General features: G+C 44.0%; 1 protein-coding gene across 1 annotated transcript in view; it reads left to right on the forward strand.

Annotated features, from left to right (window-relative positions):
• Window positions 1-4,049, forward strand: part of LOC149441393 (solute carrier family 22 member 6-A-like) — a 99,623-nt gene extending 95,574 nt beyond the window's left edge. The window contains exon 10 of the mRNA XM_089657404.1: window positions 3,832-4,049. Within this exon, the coding sequence (XP_089513530.1) occupies window positions 3,832-3,940 (109 nt within the window). The 3' untranslated portion in view covers window positions 3,941-4,049. The remainder of the gene's footprint in view (window positions 1-3,831) is intronic.
• The last annotated feature ends 15,932 nt before the right edge of the window (window positions 4,050-19,981 follow it).

Raw genomic sequence — 19,981 nt, forward strand, 5'->3', positions numbered from 1 at the left:
TTTGCACTTTTTTTAATGCAACTTTAAACAAATTAAAGTATAACTATGGGCAAAACTTTTTTTTTTTTTTTTGGATAGAATGGAGATGAATTAGAATACCTGTCTGTTTTTTTTATTGCCGTGTGTGCCTCTGTAAAGGAGGTTCATCCTCTCTATTTTTCCTGTCTACCAATATCATTGAAAGTAAAGAAAATCACAAATTTTTGTTATCCCCAGAAAAGTAATCTTTCAGTGGGGACACTAGTTCTGGTGACCCAGGGGTTCACTCGACTCGAACATACAACCTGTCATGGCTGAAGTTCGAACTAACGTTCGACTTGAACATACAGCCCATCACCATTTATAAGCACAGTTCAAATCATGATAAAAAAGTTTATAAACTATGTACATATATATAATGAAGGAAATAAGTATTTTATCCCCTGCTGATTTTGAATGTTTGACCACTCACAAAGAAATGATCAGTCTAAAAATCAAATGGTAGGTGTATTGTAACACTGAGAGACAGAATAGCAACAAAAAATTCAAAAGAAATGGCTGTCTAACAAATTATGCACTGATTTGCATGTTCATGAGGGAAATAAGTATTTGATCCCCTTCACAAAACATGACTTAGTACTTGTTGGCAAATCCCTTGTTGGCAATCACAGAGGTCAGATGTTTCCTGTAGTTGGCCACCAGGTTTGCACACATCTCAGGAGGGATTTTTGCCCACTCCTTTTTGCAGATCCTCTCCAAGTCATTAAGGTTTGGTGGCTGATGTTTGGCAATTTGAACTTTCAGCTCTCTCCACAGATTTTCAATCGGATTAAGTTCTCGAGACTGGCTAGGCCTCTCCAGGACCTTAATGTGCTTCTTCCTGAACCACTGCTTTGTTGCCTTGACCATGTGTTCTGGGTCATTGTCCTGCTGGAACACCCATCCACGACCCATTTTCAATGTCCTGGCTGAGGGAAGAAGGTTCTCACCCAAGATTTGATGGTACATTGCCCCTTTCATCGTCCCTTTGATGCAGTGCAGTTGTCCTGCCCCCTTAGCAGAAAAGCACCCCCAAAGCAGAATGTTTCCACCACCATGTTTGACAGTTGGGATGGTGTTTTTGGGGTCATAGGCAGTATTCCTCCTCCAAACAGCAAGTTGAGTTGATGCTAAAGAGCTCGATTTTGGTCTCATCTGACCACAACACTTTCAACCAGTCCTCCTCTGCATCATTCAGATGTTCAGTGGCAAACTTCAGACAGGCCTTGACATGTGCTTTTTTGAGCAGAGGGACCTTGCGGGCACTGTAGGATTTCAATCCTTGTCGGCGTAGTGTGTTACCAATTGTTTTCTTGGTGACTGTGATCCCAGCTGCCTGGAGATCATTGACAAGATCCTCACTTGTAGTTCTGGGATGATTCCTCACTGTTCTCATGATCATTTACACTCCACGAGGTGAGATCTTGCATGATGCACCAGATCTAGGGAGACTGACAGTTGTTTTGTGTTTCTTCCATTTGCGAATGATTGCACCAACTGGTGTCACCTTCTCACCAAGCTGCTTGCCGATAGTTTGGTAGCCCAGTCCAGCCTTGTGTAGGTCTACAATCTTGTCCCTGACATCCTTGGACAGCTCTTTGGTCTTTGCCATGGTGGAGAGTTTGGAATCTGATTGTTTGATTGCTCCTGTGGACAGGTGTCTTTTATACAGGTAACAAAATGAGATTAGCAGCACTCCCTTTAAGAGACAGCTGCTAATCTCAGCTTGTTACCTGTATGAAAGATTTCCGCTTTAAATAGATAATAAGGGATGTGAAAAATGTTAAATAGTCTTCCACAAGAGCTACTTTTAGCCAGCTCAGTTGAATTCCTAAACAAAGGGCTGTGTACATGTTTTTTAATGCAAACTATAAACGGTTATTAATTTTTATAAGAAAATAACTGTAGAATGTTGATCCAGCATGTACTGTATATAAATAAATACCAATCAGGGTAATTTTCTGTTAGAGCAAGCTTAAAGTGATTCAAATGCCTAAACATTTTTTACGCTAATGCGTTCCCTGCATTAAGGTAAAAAAACCTTTCAGTGCTTGTATCTCCCCCTCACCCCCCCCCCCCCCCCTTATACTTGAATTCTTACTCAATCCAGTGCTGTGCCCATCTGTAGCAGCTCTCCTCACTCTCACAGGCATTACTGATGCAGAAGTAGTCATTGGCCCCCGCTGCTGTCAGCCTAATCCTGTGATGGGGGAGCAGAGGGCAGTGGCGAGCCACGCTGTTTGTGTTTATGGACGTGAGCAGTGCAGCTCGGGATCGATTCCAGAGGTGTTCCACCATGAAGCAACTTCCTATGGTGGCACACTGAGAAGATGAAAAGCCAGGAGTGCCGGCAGGGGACCCCCCACAATCAGGTTCAGAACCCACTTTGTGCAATTCAGGTAAGTATAACATCTTTGTTATTTAAAAAATAGACTCTAGTCACCTTAACATTGCTTTATAGGGGTTTCTGGCTTTCTCTGTCACTTCTGCAGGTTAAGGGTTCTTACAACGCAAGACTTTTGGTAATTTTTTCCTTTTGGTTAAACTTGAAGGGCAGGTGTATGTTTCAATCTGAAAACCTATGCAAGCTGTGAAACTCTGTAGTTATGAAGACCAGGGGTATTTGAAGCCTACTATAATAATGAGCAGATATGGAGGCCTTCTCTATATATACAATTATAAGCGATACATAAATAAAAATCTAGCTGATCTTCCTTTCAATTACAGATGTTACAACAATAAAATGGCTATAGATTCTCTAAAAAGTTAATTGACACTTAGGAAATGTAATCCCTATACCCACTTTACTGCAGATAAAATAAAGTATATTAAACAATAAGAGAAATGAAATAATAATACAAATATAAGCTATACCATGGGATTTATTTTCTGAATGTAATCCTATGTACTATGGTTTAATTACTTACAAAGTGAGATGGTGTTCAGAGTAATTCCTGAGAAAGCGATCCCACAATCTTGTCCCAGACATCCTAGGACAGCTCTTTGCCCTTTGCCATGGTGGAGAGTTTGGAATCCGATTGTTTGATTGCTCCTGTGAACAGGTGTCTTTTAGACAGCTAACAAAATGAGATTAACAGCACTCCCTTTAAGAGACTGCTTCTAATCTCAGCTTGTTACCTGTATGAAAGACACCTGGTAGCCTCAAATCCTGATGAATGATAGGGGATCAAATACTTATTTCCCTCATGAACATGCAAATCAGTGCATAATTTGTTAAAATTGCATTTCTTTTGAAATGTGTGTTGCTATTCTGTCTCTCAGTGTTACAATACACCTACCATTCGATTTTTAGACTGATCATTTCTTTGTGAGTAGGCAAACATTCAAAATCCACAGGGGATCAAATACTTATTTCCTTCACTGTGTGTACATCTCTGGCAAGTGGTGACTCTAGAACTCTTGTCTCCAAATTCTAAAGCCTACAGCAGAATCTTTATATCCAACACCCTGGTCCCCCACTGTGCTCAATGGTTTCTCTCATCAGTCCTTACATCAGTATTGCAATGACATAGACCTAGCAGAATGGAATCATAGTGCACAGCGAGAGAGATGCAGGCATCTGAGAGTCTCAAAAGTGTTGAATACTGAAGATTCTGCCAGAGATTTAGTACTTAAAGATAGTGCCGTCCAGAAGTAAGTCTTATATTACAGAAGCCATTTTTGTATATATTTTTTTTGGAAGCAAAAGGGTGACTTTAACTGACTATATCCTTTTCCAAACATTAAATCAAATTTTACCTGCTTGTCCCAAAATCAGAAGACAATACCCAAATAAACTTTATCTTTTTACAGATCTAAAGGTAAAGATATACACAGGATCATCCCAAAAGAGGAAGTCCCCCTTACAGAGAGTCAACCTCAAGCTCATCCTTCAAAAAGACTCTTAGTGGAAACGGTGTAATCAGCCCTAAGCTATAGGCATGGATACAACGCATTCAGTATGATACGTTGACAATTTGTCCATGGGAGCAGAAATCATGTGCTCAAATTGCAAATAATCAAGACACCAAAACCAATTTTCATTACTATGTATTTAGGGAATAAAAGACAATGTTTAAATTCATATGACAAAATAGACATTTCTGGTAATTATACAATTCACATTGTGTGTGTATAAGGTATTTTCTGACAGATTGAACAGCTGCAAGCATTTTTATATTTAAACCGCAACCTTAAACCTCTTCTTAGTTGAAAACTGAAGCTTCTAATTCAGATTACTACTGTGGACATACTGTTTGTTCATAGTATTATTATTGCTGTTGTTGGTTCTACATAATGTTGGATTACATAACTGGCCAGCTACATCATGCATCTGCGTTATTTAAACATTCATCACCATCTACTTTGAAGCATTTCTCAAAAATAGACATATCTCTGGTTTGCAGGTTAATGGTATACTTCAGAAACAAGATCAGTGTTCAAGAGGAATTAATTTTACAGCTTTCAAACATTTAAAGGAGAAGTTTGTGGGGTACAGATCCATGTTGTGCAGCTAGGGGCAATACAAAAAAACAGTGTTTCTGGTTCCCTGGACTGTAATTAAGCTTACCTTAACAGCTTAAAGACAAACAGAAGTCTCACATTTTTTCTGTCTCACTGCTGTACTTCTGTATATTAAGAATTTTCAATTTCCAAGAGCTACTTTATGTTGACATAAATGACTGATGGCCACACCCCTTATCATAGGCATTCTCATACAAACCTATACCATGGAGAAAGAGACCAGCCAAGTCAGTAAGAGTGTACTGGACAGAGTGGTGCCTATTGGAGTGCCTATGTGTAGACACACTTCTGTGACCTCAACTGGGCTTTAAAGTGAACCTGTCAGCCATTTAAACTTAAAGTAGAACTAAAGGTTAAAAAAAATGGTAAATTTAAAGGCAAAACTTTTTTTAATTGTGGATAAAGTAAACAAAGGTTATACCCCTCACTTCCTGTCCTATAGCCAAAACAGGAAGTGAGAAGAAATGCCTGGATTCCCTCACTGTTGTCACCAGGGCCACCAGAACTAGTGTGCCCATTGAAAGATTTCCCCCCTATTCTTGTCCTGGTGCCAGAAGGAGGTTTTTCGGCTACTAATTGCAGGCATCTTATAATGTCTGCTCTTAGGCAGAGTCACATTAATATACTCAATAACGTTTGCACTACAATTAGATAGTTTTTAAAAAATTTTTGATTAAAAACATCAAAGTATAATTCAGAATCCCCCTACAGCTGAATCGGATCGCATGGGTATTCACACCTATGCGATCCGATTCTGCACATCGCACCGCATATTGCATGACAGACTCTCCGCATCCTCAGGTCCTGACTGAAACCTCCCTCCTCCCCAATCCGACCAGCACTCCGCTCACCCTAACATGCCACCTGCACTCCTCCTCCTCTCCTCCATTCCCAAACTCGCCTCCCTCTACCCCCCTACTCCCCCAAAACAGCTCTACATTGCACCTTTACTTCTTTCTTCTCCCCACTACGGCTCTCACCACCTCCTCCTGATACTCCACTCCCCTGCTGACCCACACGCCACCACCAACAGACCCACACGCTCCTGCACATCCCGTTCCCATGCCACCTTCCTCACCCTTCTCCTTCTCCTAACTGCCGGGGACATCTCCCCGAACCCTGGCCCCCCACCTCCCCACTCCCTCTCTCGGCATCCCCCTGCTCCCGCCAGCCGCCGCAACCCCCTCAACCTTATACCTGTCCCCCTCTTCCCCGCATCCACCCCTCCTCTCTCGGTTGCACTCCTGAACGCCCGTTTGGTTTGCAACAAGCTAACCGCCATCCATGACCTCTTTGTCTCCCACTCCCTCAACCTCCTAGCGGTCACCCGAAACCTGGATCCAAGCCACTGACTCCACCTCCCCTGCAGCACTCACCTATAGAGGCCTCGTCTGGACCCACTCACCCAGACCGAGTGGTCGCAGAGGCGGTGGGGTCGGTATGCTCCTGCCACCGCTGAGCACCTTCCAGGTCCTCCCTAACCCCCCCTCCCTATCCTTCTCCTTCGAAGCCCACTGCATCCAGCTCTTCTCTCCCACCCCCCCCCCCTGAGGATTGCGGTAATCTATCGGCCTCCTGGATCCGCATCCCTCTTCCTAGACGACTTTGCCACCTGGCTTCCCTTCTTCCTCTCCTCCGAGATACCGACCATCATCCTCGGGAACTTCAACATCCCCATCAACGCCAACAACCCGGCTACTTCCCAACTCCTCCTCCTAACCTCCTCCTTCGCGCTCACACAGCACACACTGTCCTCCACCCACACCAATGGAAACACCCTGGACCTCGTTTTCCCCCACCTCTGCACCCCCCACAACTTCACTAACACCCCCTTCCCCCTCTCTGACCACCACCTCCTCACATTTTCCATCTCCCCCTCCTCTAACTCCCCCCCCAAAGCGTCAAACCATCACCAGCCATAACCTCCGCAACCTGAACCCGGCCCATCTCCACCCGGCAGCTGACCATCCCCCAAGGCTCTGTCCTCGGACCCCTCCTCTTCTCCATCTACACCTCCTCCTTTGGCAAACTAATACACTCCCACGGCTTCAATTATCACCTCTATGCTGACGACACACAAATTTACCCCTCCACCCCCCACCTCACCCCCTCACTCTCCGCCCGCATCGCCCACCTCCTGAACGGCATATCAGACTGGATGTCGTTCCATTTCCTCAAGTTAAACCTGTCCAAAACCGAGCTCCTGGTTTTCCCCCCAGCCCGCTACCCCCCCATCCTCTCCATCACTACTAGCAACACCACCATCATTCCCACCCCACACGCCAAAGTCCTGGGTGTCACCCTGGACTCAAACCTTTCCTTCCAATCTCATGTCCAATCACTATCAAAGTCATGCAGGCTCCACCTCCGCAACATCTCCAAGATACGTACATTCCTCACCCCAGACACTACTAAACAACTTGTACACTCCCTCATCATCTCACTCCTGGACTACTGCAACTCCCTTCTCACTGGCCTACCCAAACAAATGCTATCTCCACTCCAGTCTATCCTGAACTCAGCGGCGAGGCTCATCCACCTCACCAACCGCTCCACATCTGCCACCCCCCTCTGCCTATCCCTTCACTGGCTCCCGATTGCCCAGCGCATCAAATTCAAATTACTAACTCTGAGCTACAAAGCCATTCACAACGCCGCCCCAAACTACCTAACTGACCTGATACCCAAATAGCACCCTACCCGTGCCCTTCGCTCCTCACAGGACCTCCTACTCTCTAGCTCCCTGGTCTCCTCCTCCCACGCCCGACTGCAGGACTTCTCCAAGACTTCTCCCATCCTCTGGAACTCCCTACCCCAATCCATCAGACTGTCACCTACCCTCCTCACCTTCAGGCGCACCCTGAAAACCCATCTCTTCAGGGAAGCCTACCCCACCCTCCCCTAACAACTGATCTCCTACGTTTCTCCCACCACTCCATCCCCCACAGCCACTTCCTCCTGTACCACTTTCCCCTCCCTCCTAGATTGTAAGCTCGAAAGAGCAGGGCCCTCAAACCCCTCGTGTATTGTATTGTTACCATTTTGTCTCATGTTCTGCCCCCCTTGCTATTGTACAGCCCTGAGCAAACCCTTTGGCGCTATATAAATACTGTATAATAATAATGGGACCCCTGTGTCCTTGCCCACGCTCAAAAAAGCCTATAAAAAAGGTACCAGGGGCATTTAATGGTTCCCCCTACTGACCCCGGGCCCTCGGGCAGTGCCCGAGTGCTCAAATGGTCAGTCCGCCCCTGCCCCCCCCCCCCCCAGTCTTTGCTTTTGCTGTGTCTTATCTCTAGTCTAATCCTAGTCTTTTAACCATTGCTGTGTACATCTATTTGTGTGTGTTTCTTTCTGTTTTTTTTCCTCCCCCTTTCAACATATCTTCTAACATTCTGCTAAAACTTTGTAGTAGTACTGCCTGGACCTTGAAGAAGGGGACATACCCCAAAAGCTTGTCCTTAAAATTGTATGTTAGTGCAAATAAAAAAAGTATCACGTCAGTACTCAATTGTTTCTTCACCAGTAGAAATAGAAGGGTGACTCTCCCCAGGTAGGACATTGGCAGCAATAAAAACTTAATAAAGGATCTAACCCTATCCCACACTATCAGAAAACTACAAAAAAAATGTTTTTCCTAGAGATATATTTTAAGCCCTTTACGCTGAGCAGAGTGGGCACTTCTGGTGGGCTGCGATGCACGGAATGAGTAGCCAGGACTCCAGATCTTTCCGCTTTGTGATTTACCATACAGTGCTGACATCATTGGGGGCTTGGACCTACCAGCTCCTGAGTGTCATTGTTTGTGGGGATGTAGATGGAGCAACACATATATGCTTGACTGGACATTAAGACTCACCAGGCCACTACTTATGTTTAATGTTGTCGTAAAGAGAATAAATCTTCCTTAAACAAAAAAGAAGAAAATTAAACTATATTACAGCTTAACTGTCCTTGGATGTAACGGCTGCATTCATTTTCTTAGTTTAGGCTCTTATTCTTCCTTTCAACTGCTGATCCTGCCAGTAACACAAAACCTATCCTAAGATGATTATATCTAAGTGTTTTAAGATTACAGAACACCCCCACTTCTCCTTTTTGTCATAATTGTTCTGCAGTCCAAACATAGAACTGGGAGCAATGCTTACATAAGAGTCAGCAAAGCCCGGCAGCACAGGATGTTATCAGCTCTCAAAATTTCTGGCAGGATCAACAGGTATTTTTTACACTTCTCAACCAGATTTAAAAAAATACACTTTAAATGTTAGTGTTTAAATATCATTTAAATTATTTGTGAACATACAGTATAGTGTTATAGACACTATCATCTCTTCTTCCTGATACCTGGGAGTGGGGTTACAGGACATCATGCAGACATACAGTGTGCCTGTATTCCATAGTCTGTTCAGCATGAGGCAAGATGCAGGCTGTGCTTGGGGGGGGGGGGGCAGGGGGGGGTTCAAGAGGCAGGCTGTGACTGAAAGGGTGTGTGTGCCAGAGGCAGGCTGTAGTTGGTCAGGGAATGTGGGTACTAAACAAACTACTTATTAAAGGCATCCTGTGTGTCTGCACAGTGTCCTGTAGCCAAAGGATGAAAACTGACCACACAAGCACAGTCTGCGCTTGGTGTGGTCAGTTTAGAACAAAGAAGAAAGGTGACTGGCAGGGTCAACCAGGTACTATAGATGGAAAAAATGCATGAAAATTATAGAGACTATAAATTATAAAATACACGTATGTGAACACACACATAGAAAAAAATAAATATTTAGGTTAACAAGATAAAGACTGCTTTTTCTGATACTGTGGAGTACAGCAGTGTCTTTTCTCTTCCTCTAGCTGACAGGCTGCTAGAGTCTCACCAGATGAGACTGCTTCCTGGGCTCCTTAGTACAGACAACGCATTGCATGGCTCTGACTCTTTCTCAAGCCTATTGGGAAAACTGGCTGAATGGATTTAAATACTGTCTGTGCCATGACAAAACAATGGGGCTAAAAGAAATATACATTTGAAAAATCTTTATACAACCTGAGTCCCACTGCATGTTTGTCCAAAGGATAAAATTAATCCATAAATATTTAAAATTCTAACATCATTTGCTTTGTATGTGGAATTACTCTAAATAAAATGCATCATTTAATATATGCTATTTTAAAATCAGTCAGGAATCCAAGGAATAGTAGCACACAATTGTGATGAAACCACTGTTAGATACATTATATCAAATCTTTTGTTACTTTTCCATAACAGTGTAGCAGATAAACTCCAATACATATAAAACTGGACCTGAGCAATGCAATTAGTTTAAAAACAATTGAAATTAGATATATAATATTAACAAAGAGGCTCATCTATGGTAAAAATTATAATAATTCAAGCAGAACTTTACTCTTAACAATTTGAAAAAAGTAATGTTCTTTAGCAAGGAACATACATTTCACATTAATAATTATGCTACCAACATTAGTGCTGTAAATTGCCTCCAGCATTGTTCCTGTTTCTTCTTGCTGGAGGCTGCCATTTTGCTGAAGCCCAGTGACCCTGGCCAGTAGTAACTCTTGTTTGGTTAGCAGATCAACCTATACAAATTCAGCACAGTGCCGAAATATAGAGAGCAACTGAGCTTATGCAGGTTGAGACAGTGTATTACTGGATTTTAAAGATAATAAGCACTTATTTTGAATGTTTTACATTGCTATACCTGCAAAAGGGTCAACATGAAGTGGTCTAGCAGGACTTTAATTTTCTGACTAAAGTTCCACTTTAATTTAAAAAATGATGAGGGGGAAATAGTCATTGGAAGTCAGATCTCTACTATAATAAAGTATTGACTCCTAATTACTCATATAAACGCATGGGAGCTAACATATTTACAGTAGTGTAAAGGTTCAAAAAGTCTCAAGTTGACAAGTTGGTGAAATCTTGTAACCACTTGGGACATTATGGTCCAGGCTGCCCTTTTCGATAAGTCTTTGATGTTCTCCAACTCTACACCTAAGTGTTCTGATGGTTTGTCCAAGCCCAGCGAAGCTGGCTCCCTACAATCAGCACAAATAAACACTGCAGTTTGCTACGTTTGTGCTGAAAAAATGTTCATTTGTGCTGTTTTTTTATATTTAAGTTATTTGCAATTGTTTTTTTTCCAGATGATGACATCACCCAGCCCCCCTACAACAGCCAAAAGACATAAAACTGGGCTGGTTGGTTAGTGCTGCATTTTTGCTGGTTTGTGCCGTTGAAATCTCCAATCTATCTTTTATCTTTTTTACACTATGTAGCACTAAATAAACACACTGGACTTTTTATTTATGCTGATTGTACGGGGGCAGCTTTACTGAACTTCAGCCCAGTTTTGTGTCTTTTGGCTACTGTAGTGGGGCCTTTGGTGACCTTTAATAAATCGTTAATAATGCAAAAATGATAAACGATAGAAGAGAGAGTTGAACAGCATAAATCAGCACAAATGTGACACTAACCAACCAGCCTTGTTTCATATCTTTTGGCTGTTGTAGGGGGGCTGGGTGATGTCATCATCTGGAAAAAATACAATTGCCAATATCTTAAAAATAAAAGCAGCACAAATTAAAATTTTTATGGCACAAAACAGCACAAACATAGCACACTGGAGTTTTTATTTGTGCTGATTGTAGGGGGCCCAGCTTCGCTGAGCTGTTTTTCCAACATACAGCAGACCATATTGGCAGGAGAGGCAAAAAAAAACACATACTTCATGGAGCAGTTGAAAAATATCTTCATTTGGTACAATTTGCCACCACTGGCCAAAAAATGCCTCTGTATGACTTAAAAAATTTCCAATTTATGTCATTGAAATGTGCTGATGAGATTACCGAAAAAGCTATTAACTGGTGTATTTTTAGTTTTTTGATGTTCTAAGTTTTCTTGGAGCTGTTCTGTGTTTGACATTAGAAGCTTTGTGGTTAGTCTTTCTCTTATTCTGCCCATAAGATCTTCTGCTCAATAAAAGGTAACTTTCTACCTTTGCATCAAAGAAAGAATAACAGAGTGACAGCAACTGAACCTCATGGCATATGGTCTTGTGTGCTGAACATATAGAAAGATGTGCCTACTTGCGCACTTAAAAGTAGATGCTATGTCTTATTGCAGTGAACAATGTTGTCATTAGTAAATGATGTGTTCAGTTCGCGGTCAAACATTCGAACCTAACGAAAGTTCAACCGCAAACTTCAAAGTCAATGCAAGTTTATGGGACTCGAACGTGCAAATTCAAAAGTGCCTATTTTGAAGGCTTATATGCAAGTTAAATGGGCATAAAAGGGGTATGGGGACTCTGGTACTGCCCTGAGGGACATGAATCAGTGGAAACATTTTTTCAAAAGTACAATTTTTAAAGGGGCAGTAAAAAAAAGAAAGAAAAATTCCTTTTAATATCTTGCCTGGGGGGTCCCCTAAACTATCTGCAAAGCTGCACATCTGTACAATGTATAGAGCCTGCTTCAGCAGGACTGACATTTAAAAAAACAAACAAACAGCGTAGGGTTCCCCCCCAATACGTACCAGACCCTTTAGACCAGACGTCACTGCTAGACTTGTCAAAAACTGTTGTTTTGTTTTTCGTTCAATAAAGGAATTTGTCAAAAGTCTGGCACGTTTAATTTTTCCAAATGTTACCATTTAGTACCCCTTACTCATTCACAAGGGGGGCAGCATCAGTGTGCCCCTGGCTTTCCAGGCCTGTGCTCGGATCAAGGGTCTGGTAGGAATTTAGGGGGGACCCTATGCTTTCCCCCCCCCATTTTTGGTGGGGGGGGTGTACCATTAAACATCCTTCCGGGCCTAAAGGGCCTGGTATGGCTTTTAGGGGGAATCCCACTCACTTTTTTTTTTTTTTTTGTAATTCAATGGTTTTTATTAATTTTAAACAGTATAAAACAGAGGCAGCAAAACACACCCACGCAGGGGCTATCAATTGCACCAATAAAATAGGCATAATAGAGCAGACAACGCTCTAATTCCAATAAGGCAAAACGTATGCCCACGCAGGGGCTATCAATGGCACATAGGTTACAATAACATCAATAAGACTCTGACTATCGCAACTAAAGACAGCTGTCCACTGTTACATCAAAACAAACAGAAAAGGAGAGAAGAAGAGCAGAGAAGAAAGGGAAAAAAAAAACAAAAAAAAAAAAAAACCAAAGAGCAGGGGTCCACGAGCGCCAATACCAAACTCCATTACCTCCCCACACTGGCCGGGGGGAGTGTGGGAAAGGCGTATTGCAACCACGGCTCCCATACTTTCAAAAATTTATGTTGAGAGTCGTTGCATATACTCGACATCTGTTCGTTGAGCATCATAGTAGTCATACGATCCCGCACCCCCTGGAAAAGTACAAACGGACTCTTCCAGGCCTGAGCAATTGTCCTAGTAGCCGATAAAAACAAATAGGAAGCCAACCGCTGATGACGAGCCAAGAGGCCCGGTATGGGGCAATGAAGCAAAGCATACCGAGCATCCCGGCGTATGGAGAGATGGAACAAAGTGAAAAGGAGGCCAAACACACGAGACCAAAAACGAACCAACCTCGGGCATGACCACCAGATATGCAGTACATCGCCACGATGGCCACAACCCCGAAAACATCGATCACTACAGGCAGGGTTAGCCTGGGCCAGACGAGCCGGAACCCAGTACCAACGAAACAATACTTTGTAGGCTGCTTCCAGCGTGGTCGTATTAAATGAACATTTAGCTATGAGTGACCAGGCCCTACTCCAGTCCTCCGGATCCACAGCCACTCCCAGGTCGCGTTCCCACTGAACAACATATGAAAGAGAAGTGTGAGACGAGCGTCTGTTCAAAGCTGCGTAAAGAAGGGAGATAAGGCCCGGGGCGCCCGGGTGCTGCTGGCAAAGCCGTTCAAAGGCAGATTTCTGATATGGGAAAGCAGAAGTGGCCCTCAGCGAAAGTAGCCAGTGCCGCAATTGAAGGTACCGAAAAAATTCCACTGGGGGAACATCCCTAGACTCCCGAAGGACATTCCAGGCGGGAAAGGACCAAAAAGTCAAAAAGTGTTGCACCTGTGAGAAACCATGAGCCACCCACCAAGAAAATGCCCTCGGGCAATCTAGACCCGGCGGGAAAAGAGGGTTATTAACGATTGGAAGCAAGGGCAAGAAAGGCGACATCAGACCACTGGAGTAACGTACTGAGACCCAGACTTGTAGGCCATGGAGCAACATCGGACTCAGCGCCATAGGGCGCAGGGCAGGGGGAAGCCATAGGAGTATCGACAGTGCGATAGGGGCACAATTAGGTAGTTCCAGCAGGACCCAGAGAGGAACATCGGAGGAAGCGTGCAACATAGACAGCGGGGCAATCTGGCTCGCCTGATAATACTTAGCTACATTGGGTACCCCAAGACCACCCTGGAGTCTATGAGCAAAGAGCGTATTTCTAGAGACTCTGGGGTGTTTATCGGCCCAGATAAAATGCATGAACTTCGCCTGAAGCAACCGAAGAAAGTGAGGGGGAACCCGCACCGGGAGGGTGCGAAAATAATATAACAATTTCGGCACCCACTCACTTTTTAATTTTTTTTTTACTGTGGAGTCCCTTCTAACCTTTCTACCAGACCTAAAGGGACTGGTATGGATGGGGATGGGGGGGCACACTGCTTTTTTTAATATATTTTTTGTTTTATTTTTATTTGGGTTTTTTTAGTATTTCTTAATTATTGGTATTATTATTAATTGATTTATTTTTTTGGGGAAAGTATTCTCCCCTTTGTCTTATACAGTGAGGGGCGGGGACAGTGCACTGTGAGAGCGCTGTGTATTGTGGGATGTTTGGCGGTTGAAGAGTTGGTGGTGCCTTCACATCGTAACCCTTCAGAGCGGGGGCGGACTGATAACTCATGGGGCCCCCCTGGGCAATAGGGGATCATGGGGCCCCTGTGTCCTTGCCCAAACTCAAAAAAGCCTATGAAAAAGGTACCAGGGGCATCTCATGGGGCCCCCTACTGACCCGGGCTCTCGGGCAGTGCCCGAGTTTCCAAATGGTCAGTCCGCCCCTGCTTCAGAGTTATTCTTGCTGAGTGCAGGATTGGACTCTGCTCTAAAAATTCAAATTATATGCACCTGTCACACAGTGTGTTGAAAAAATGGGCCTTGGGTGTTGATGCCCCTGCACTGTAAACCCTTACAGTTACTCTTGATGAGCGCAGGAATTGGCACTGCTCTAAAAAACCTATTTTTGGGAAAAAAATAAACACGCCAGACATTTGAAAAATTCCTTTATTGAACAAAACAACACCAGTTTCTGACAAGTCCTTTATTTAAAAAAAATTAAAAATCAGCAGCTCTCAATGTCTGTTAAGAAAGCACGCTGAATGCAGGACAGTAGCTCAATTACATTTTGAGCAAGTTCTGGCCAGTGATCCATCCTCAAGACCCAGCGGATCCTCAGTTGGAAAGGTCTCCAAGTCTGCTCTTGCCCCTAGATAATCCTGCACCATATGATGCAGACGCTTCCCTCAGTGGGAAGGAGAACCGGGACTTGTTGTGATTGGTCTCCTTCCCAGTGAGGGCCTTCGATGGTTGCTTTTGGCTTCCTTGTGTTCCACTGAGGTCATTTCCAGTGCACTGTGACGTCACTTCGGGTGCGCAATCTCCGACACACGGAGGAGGTCCTGTCTTCTCCTCTCATCCCTCTAGTGGTGTTTCCTTAGACTGCTGGCCTTGGACATCTTCACACCATCCATTGTGGCTCTCCCATGTTCCACGCACAGCACTCACCACCCAGGCTCTCCATTGCCATGTCTACACAAAAGTAAGTTGCTCCCATCATGCCTTCAGTCTATGGTTTGCACCGATCCCTATATGACATACATTTATGGATACATCCCTATGGTGATTTGGTTTTATTGTTCCAATAAACTATTTTACATTGTCTGCTGGTCATGAACACTATTGTTTTTATTCTGGACTCTCACCACGAGTTCTCAGATTTTTTATGTTTATACTGGACATATCGATGTTTATAACCCAATTATGAAAGTAAGCATAATCTTGTGATATCACTGTGATACCTCAGACAGTAAATACAACGAGTGATATAACAACAAAATTCACGTAACAGTATATAATACAATATACCAGTACAAACATCTTGCCATTTAAAGAGTATAGTCAAAATAACCCTTTGCCTAAATTCTATCTCTGTGGTCATACTACAATTGTGGCAATTGCTCAGTCATGCAACACTGTACCCAAATTAAAATTTTATCATTTTTTTCACACAAATAGAGCTTTCTTTTGGTGGTATTTAATCATTACTTGTTTTTTTCTCTTTGCTATATAAATGTAAAAATACTGAAATATTTGAAAAGAAAAATCAAAATTTTCTTTCTTTTTTTTATACATTTAGGGCCATTATTATTATTAATTATATATATATATATATATATATATATATATATATATATATATATACCGTATTTTCCGGTGTATAAGACGACTTTTCAACCCCTGAAAATCTTCTGAAACGTCGGGGGTCGTCTTATACGCCGGTGCGAGCCGGTGTCAGGGCGGCACTTTTTCGAGGGGCGGCGTGGTGCCGCCCCCCCTCCTCCTCCAAGGGACACTAAGTACAGGGGTGGGCAGAGGGGCTGCTGTACCTTACCTGGCTCCGGTCCCACGACGATCCGGTCCAGGAAGCGCGGCTGCTCCTTCTTTCAGTTCGGCCGCTCGATGGTCACGCGGCCGCTCGGCTCCACCTCCTCACCGGTGATTGGGCGCCAGCACTGGAAAGGCACACAGGCGACCAATCACCGGTGAGGAGGCGGAGCCGAGCGGCCCCGCGAAAATCGAGCGGCAGAACTGGAAGAAGGAGCAGCCGCTCCTCTCCCCCACTGACACCAATGATGAGACACTGTTTCTCCCCCACTGACACCAACGATGAGGCACTGTTCTCCCAACTGATACCAATGATGGGGCACTATTCCTCCTCCCCACTGATACCAATGATGGGGCACTATTCTCCCCACTGATACCAATGATGGGGCACTATTCCTCCCCCACTGACACCAACGATGGGGCACTATTCCTCCCACTGACACCAACGATGGGGCACTATTCCTCCCACTGATACCAACGATGGGGCACTATTCCTCCCACTGACACCAACAATGGGGCACTATTCCTCCTCCCCACTGACACCAACGATGGGGCACTATTCCTCCTCCCCACTGACAACAATGATGGGGCACTATTCTCCCCACTGACACCAATGATGGGGCACTATTCCTCCCACTGACACCAATGATGGGGTGCTATTCCTCCCACTGACACCAATGATGGGGCACTATTCCTCCCACTGACACCAATGATGGGGTGCTATTCCTCCCACTGACACCAATGATGGGGTGCTATTCCTCCCACTGATACCAATGATGGAGCACTATTCCTCCCACTGACACCAATGATGGAGGACTATTCCTCCCACTGACACCAATGATGGGACACTATTCCTCCCACTGACACTAATGAAGGGACACTATTCCTCCCACTGACACCAATGATGGGGCACGATTCTTCCCACTGACACCAATGATGGGGCACTATTCCTCCCACTGACTAATGATGGGGCACTATTCCTCCCACTGACTAATGATGGGGCACTATTCCTCCCACTGACTAATGATGGGGCACCATCATTGGTGTCAGTGGGAGGAATAGTGTCCCATCATTGGTATCAGTGGGAGGAATAGTGCCCCATCATTGGTGTCAGTGGATGAAATCGTGCCCCATCATTGGTGTCAGTGGGAGGAGTAGTGCCTCATCATTGGTGTCAGTGGGAGGAATAGCACCCCATCATTGGAATACCATACTGAAATAGCATACCATATTGAAATCAAATCTGATGTTTTTTCATTTTTATTTGGTGTGCGTTGGAAGAGGGGTAGTCTTATACGGCGAGTATAGCTCAAACCCTATATTTTAACAGGAAAAGTAGGGGGTCGTCTTATACGCCCAGTCGTCTTATACGCCGGAAAATACGGTATATATATATATATATATATATATGAATATATATTCATATTAATAATTAATATTTTAATATTATTAATAGTGCCATGTATTCTACTAAATTTCTTTGGTAATAATAACCCAAATCAGTGTATGTTATTTAGTCTGTGTGACAGTTATAGAGTCTCCAAACTCATGCGCTCATATGCACGTGCCAGGAGACATACCAGTACATCATCCGGCCTGGCTGTGCTGCTCGCCTGCCCACCCGTACTGTAGCACTACCCTCACAAGGGCTGTTTGTATTTTTGCCCCGTTTCCCCTTACTTCGCCCCACAGCCATGCACAGTGTATTTCTTCAGCCAAATACACACACACACTTCAGCTCGCTGTCTTCAATGACCAGTCTTTGGGATGTTTGTTTTAGGAGTGTTATTGTAGAACTGGGGATAGGGATAGAGGATGTAGTAGGATACTCAAAAATTAGAACTGCTTACACTGAGGACATCTAGCTGTTCTATTAGTTGAGCAATATTGAAGTCCTAACTGAAAGCAGCAGACTTCTCTTTAAAGTGTAGCAACAAGTGTAGCAATCATGCACACAGAGATGGACGCGATCATCCATTTTGCTCCAAACCCCTCCATGTTGTATCTCTCTCTCCCAAATCAGATTCCTCCGATATCCCCCCTCCCTCTCCGTTGAGTGAAATGTGGTCTGTTTGATGCAGAGTTCAAAATGCAACAGACCCCAGTGGGAGAGCTCCATGGCTATAAAACCCCCAGCCGAGCTGTGTTAGATGCCTGTTAGCTTCGCAATTTGGGATATCGTAAAACCATAAACCAAGTCCTTCACTGAGTTCACAGACATTCCAGGTAGTTGTAAAAACAGGCTTACATTTAAAAACTCACTTTTCCATATAATTTTATATCTTCAAATAGGAAATAATTACACAAACATGGAGCACATATTCGGATGGCTCACTCTAATACAAATCACCTGATACATTACACCCCCTATCTGACATACACAGGAAAGCAGAAAATTATATCTCCTTAACCATTCAAGCAGATATTTCATATCTAACCGTTCAGCAGATGATTCTAGGTATTAATCTACTCATGGATAGAATGTTATATGTACCTAGGAAAAGTTATTGGCCATAGTATAATTTGGGAAGGCTTTGGTCAAAGCCTGAGCTCCCAGCCTACACAACCCCCTCCCCAAATGAGGCGATTGGTCCTATGCTTCAGGGAGAACACCCTGTGGAGTTCCTAGAAAAAGCTAAGCTGAGCTGAGTTGAAAAAAGTTGAAGAATCTCCCTTTTTAACATCGGAACTAACTTTGGGGAGATAAGACCCTTTTGGCTCTGAAACCTGATCTGCTTAACCCAAGGCGGACCGGCAAGTACTTTATCCCTCTAAACTTCTGTTATCTCTTTGCTGTGCTATTGTTTTCTGTATATTTATATATATTGGCTACATCTTTTTCTGTAAATATTTTTTAGCACCCTTTTGACCTTTTAGTAATAAATCTTACTTTCTGAAAGTGTTGAACTGTTTCTAAACCTCTTTAATGCGAACTAAGAATCCCTGCTTCTGAAAAGCGCTACTGTGTGTGTGTTTTAAACTTCGGTATATCTCTGCCTGCGGTGACAGTGGTATAATGACGATTATTCAAACATCATAGTGTTACTGCTGATATTGCCGAGTTTCCTCTTTCTCTGTACAAAAAGGAGGGGGTGGCAGTGTGAAGGGTTAATTGCGTAATTAACCTGACCCAGTAACAATCGCTCCCAGGCTGCCGGTACACAGATTGTGGTCCATTAGCTGGAAAATCGTTGTGCAGGGTGCAGCTGGGCGTGGCATTGTTATGCTTGTGACAGCGCGGTTTTAGAATGGCTAGTTCTTCGGTCACGAGTTTGGTGAGAAGGGCGGAGGTCTGACGCCGCGATAGTCACAACAAGTAGTTTCAGGAGTGAGCTAAGACCCTTTAGCAGTAGTAGTAGTTGCAGGGCTGAGGTCCTCAGGTACAGGCTGAGGCAGCCAGGCAAGGAAGCCTGCCTCCAGCCTGGCTTGGTGCAATCCACTCCTAGGAAAGACACTGAACCCATGTTCTCACAGAGCATAAATACCACTCCCAGCATGCAATGGGGTCACCCTCCCCTGCAATTGGCCAGGGCTGTATCCATATTCATGCTGTTCATTTGCCTAGCCCCGACCCATGTTCTGGATGGCTCTCATAGCTTCCTGAAGATGGGCAGAGCTCACACAAACTCAACAGCACTGAAGAATCATGAGCAGACCTGACTAATCCATCACAACACTCTGTTAAGCAGAGAAACACAGCTATGCCTAACCTAACTATACAAATCCTAGAACCTGACTAGGAGGGTGCTACACTACTATGGGTGGGCGGCAAGTGGTTAAAGT

Source organism: Staurois parvus, unplaced genomic scaffold, assembly GCF_062004578.1.
Source record: "Staurois parvus isolate SC_StPar_1 unplaced genomic scaffold, SC_StPar_1.0 ptg000989l, whole genome shotgun sequence".
In the NCBI taxonomy this organism is placed as follows: domain Eukaryota; kingdom Metazoa; phylum Chordata; class Amphibia; order Anura; family Ranidae; genus Staurois; species Staurois parvus.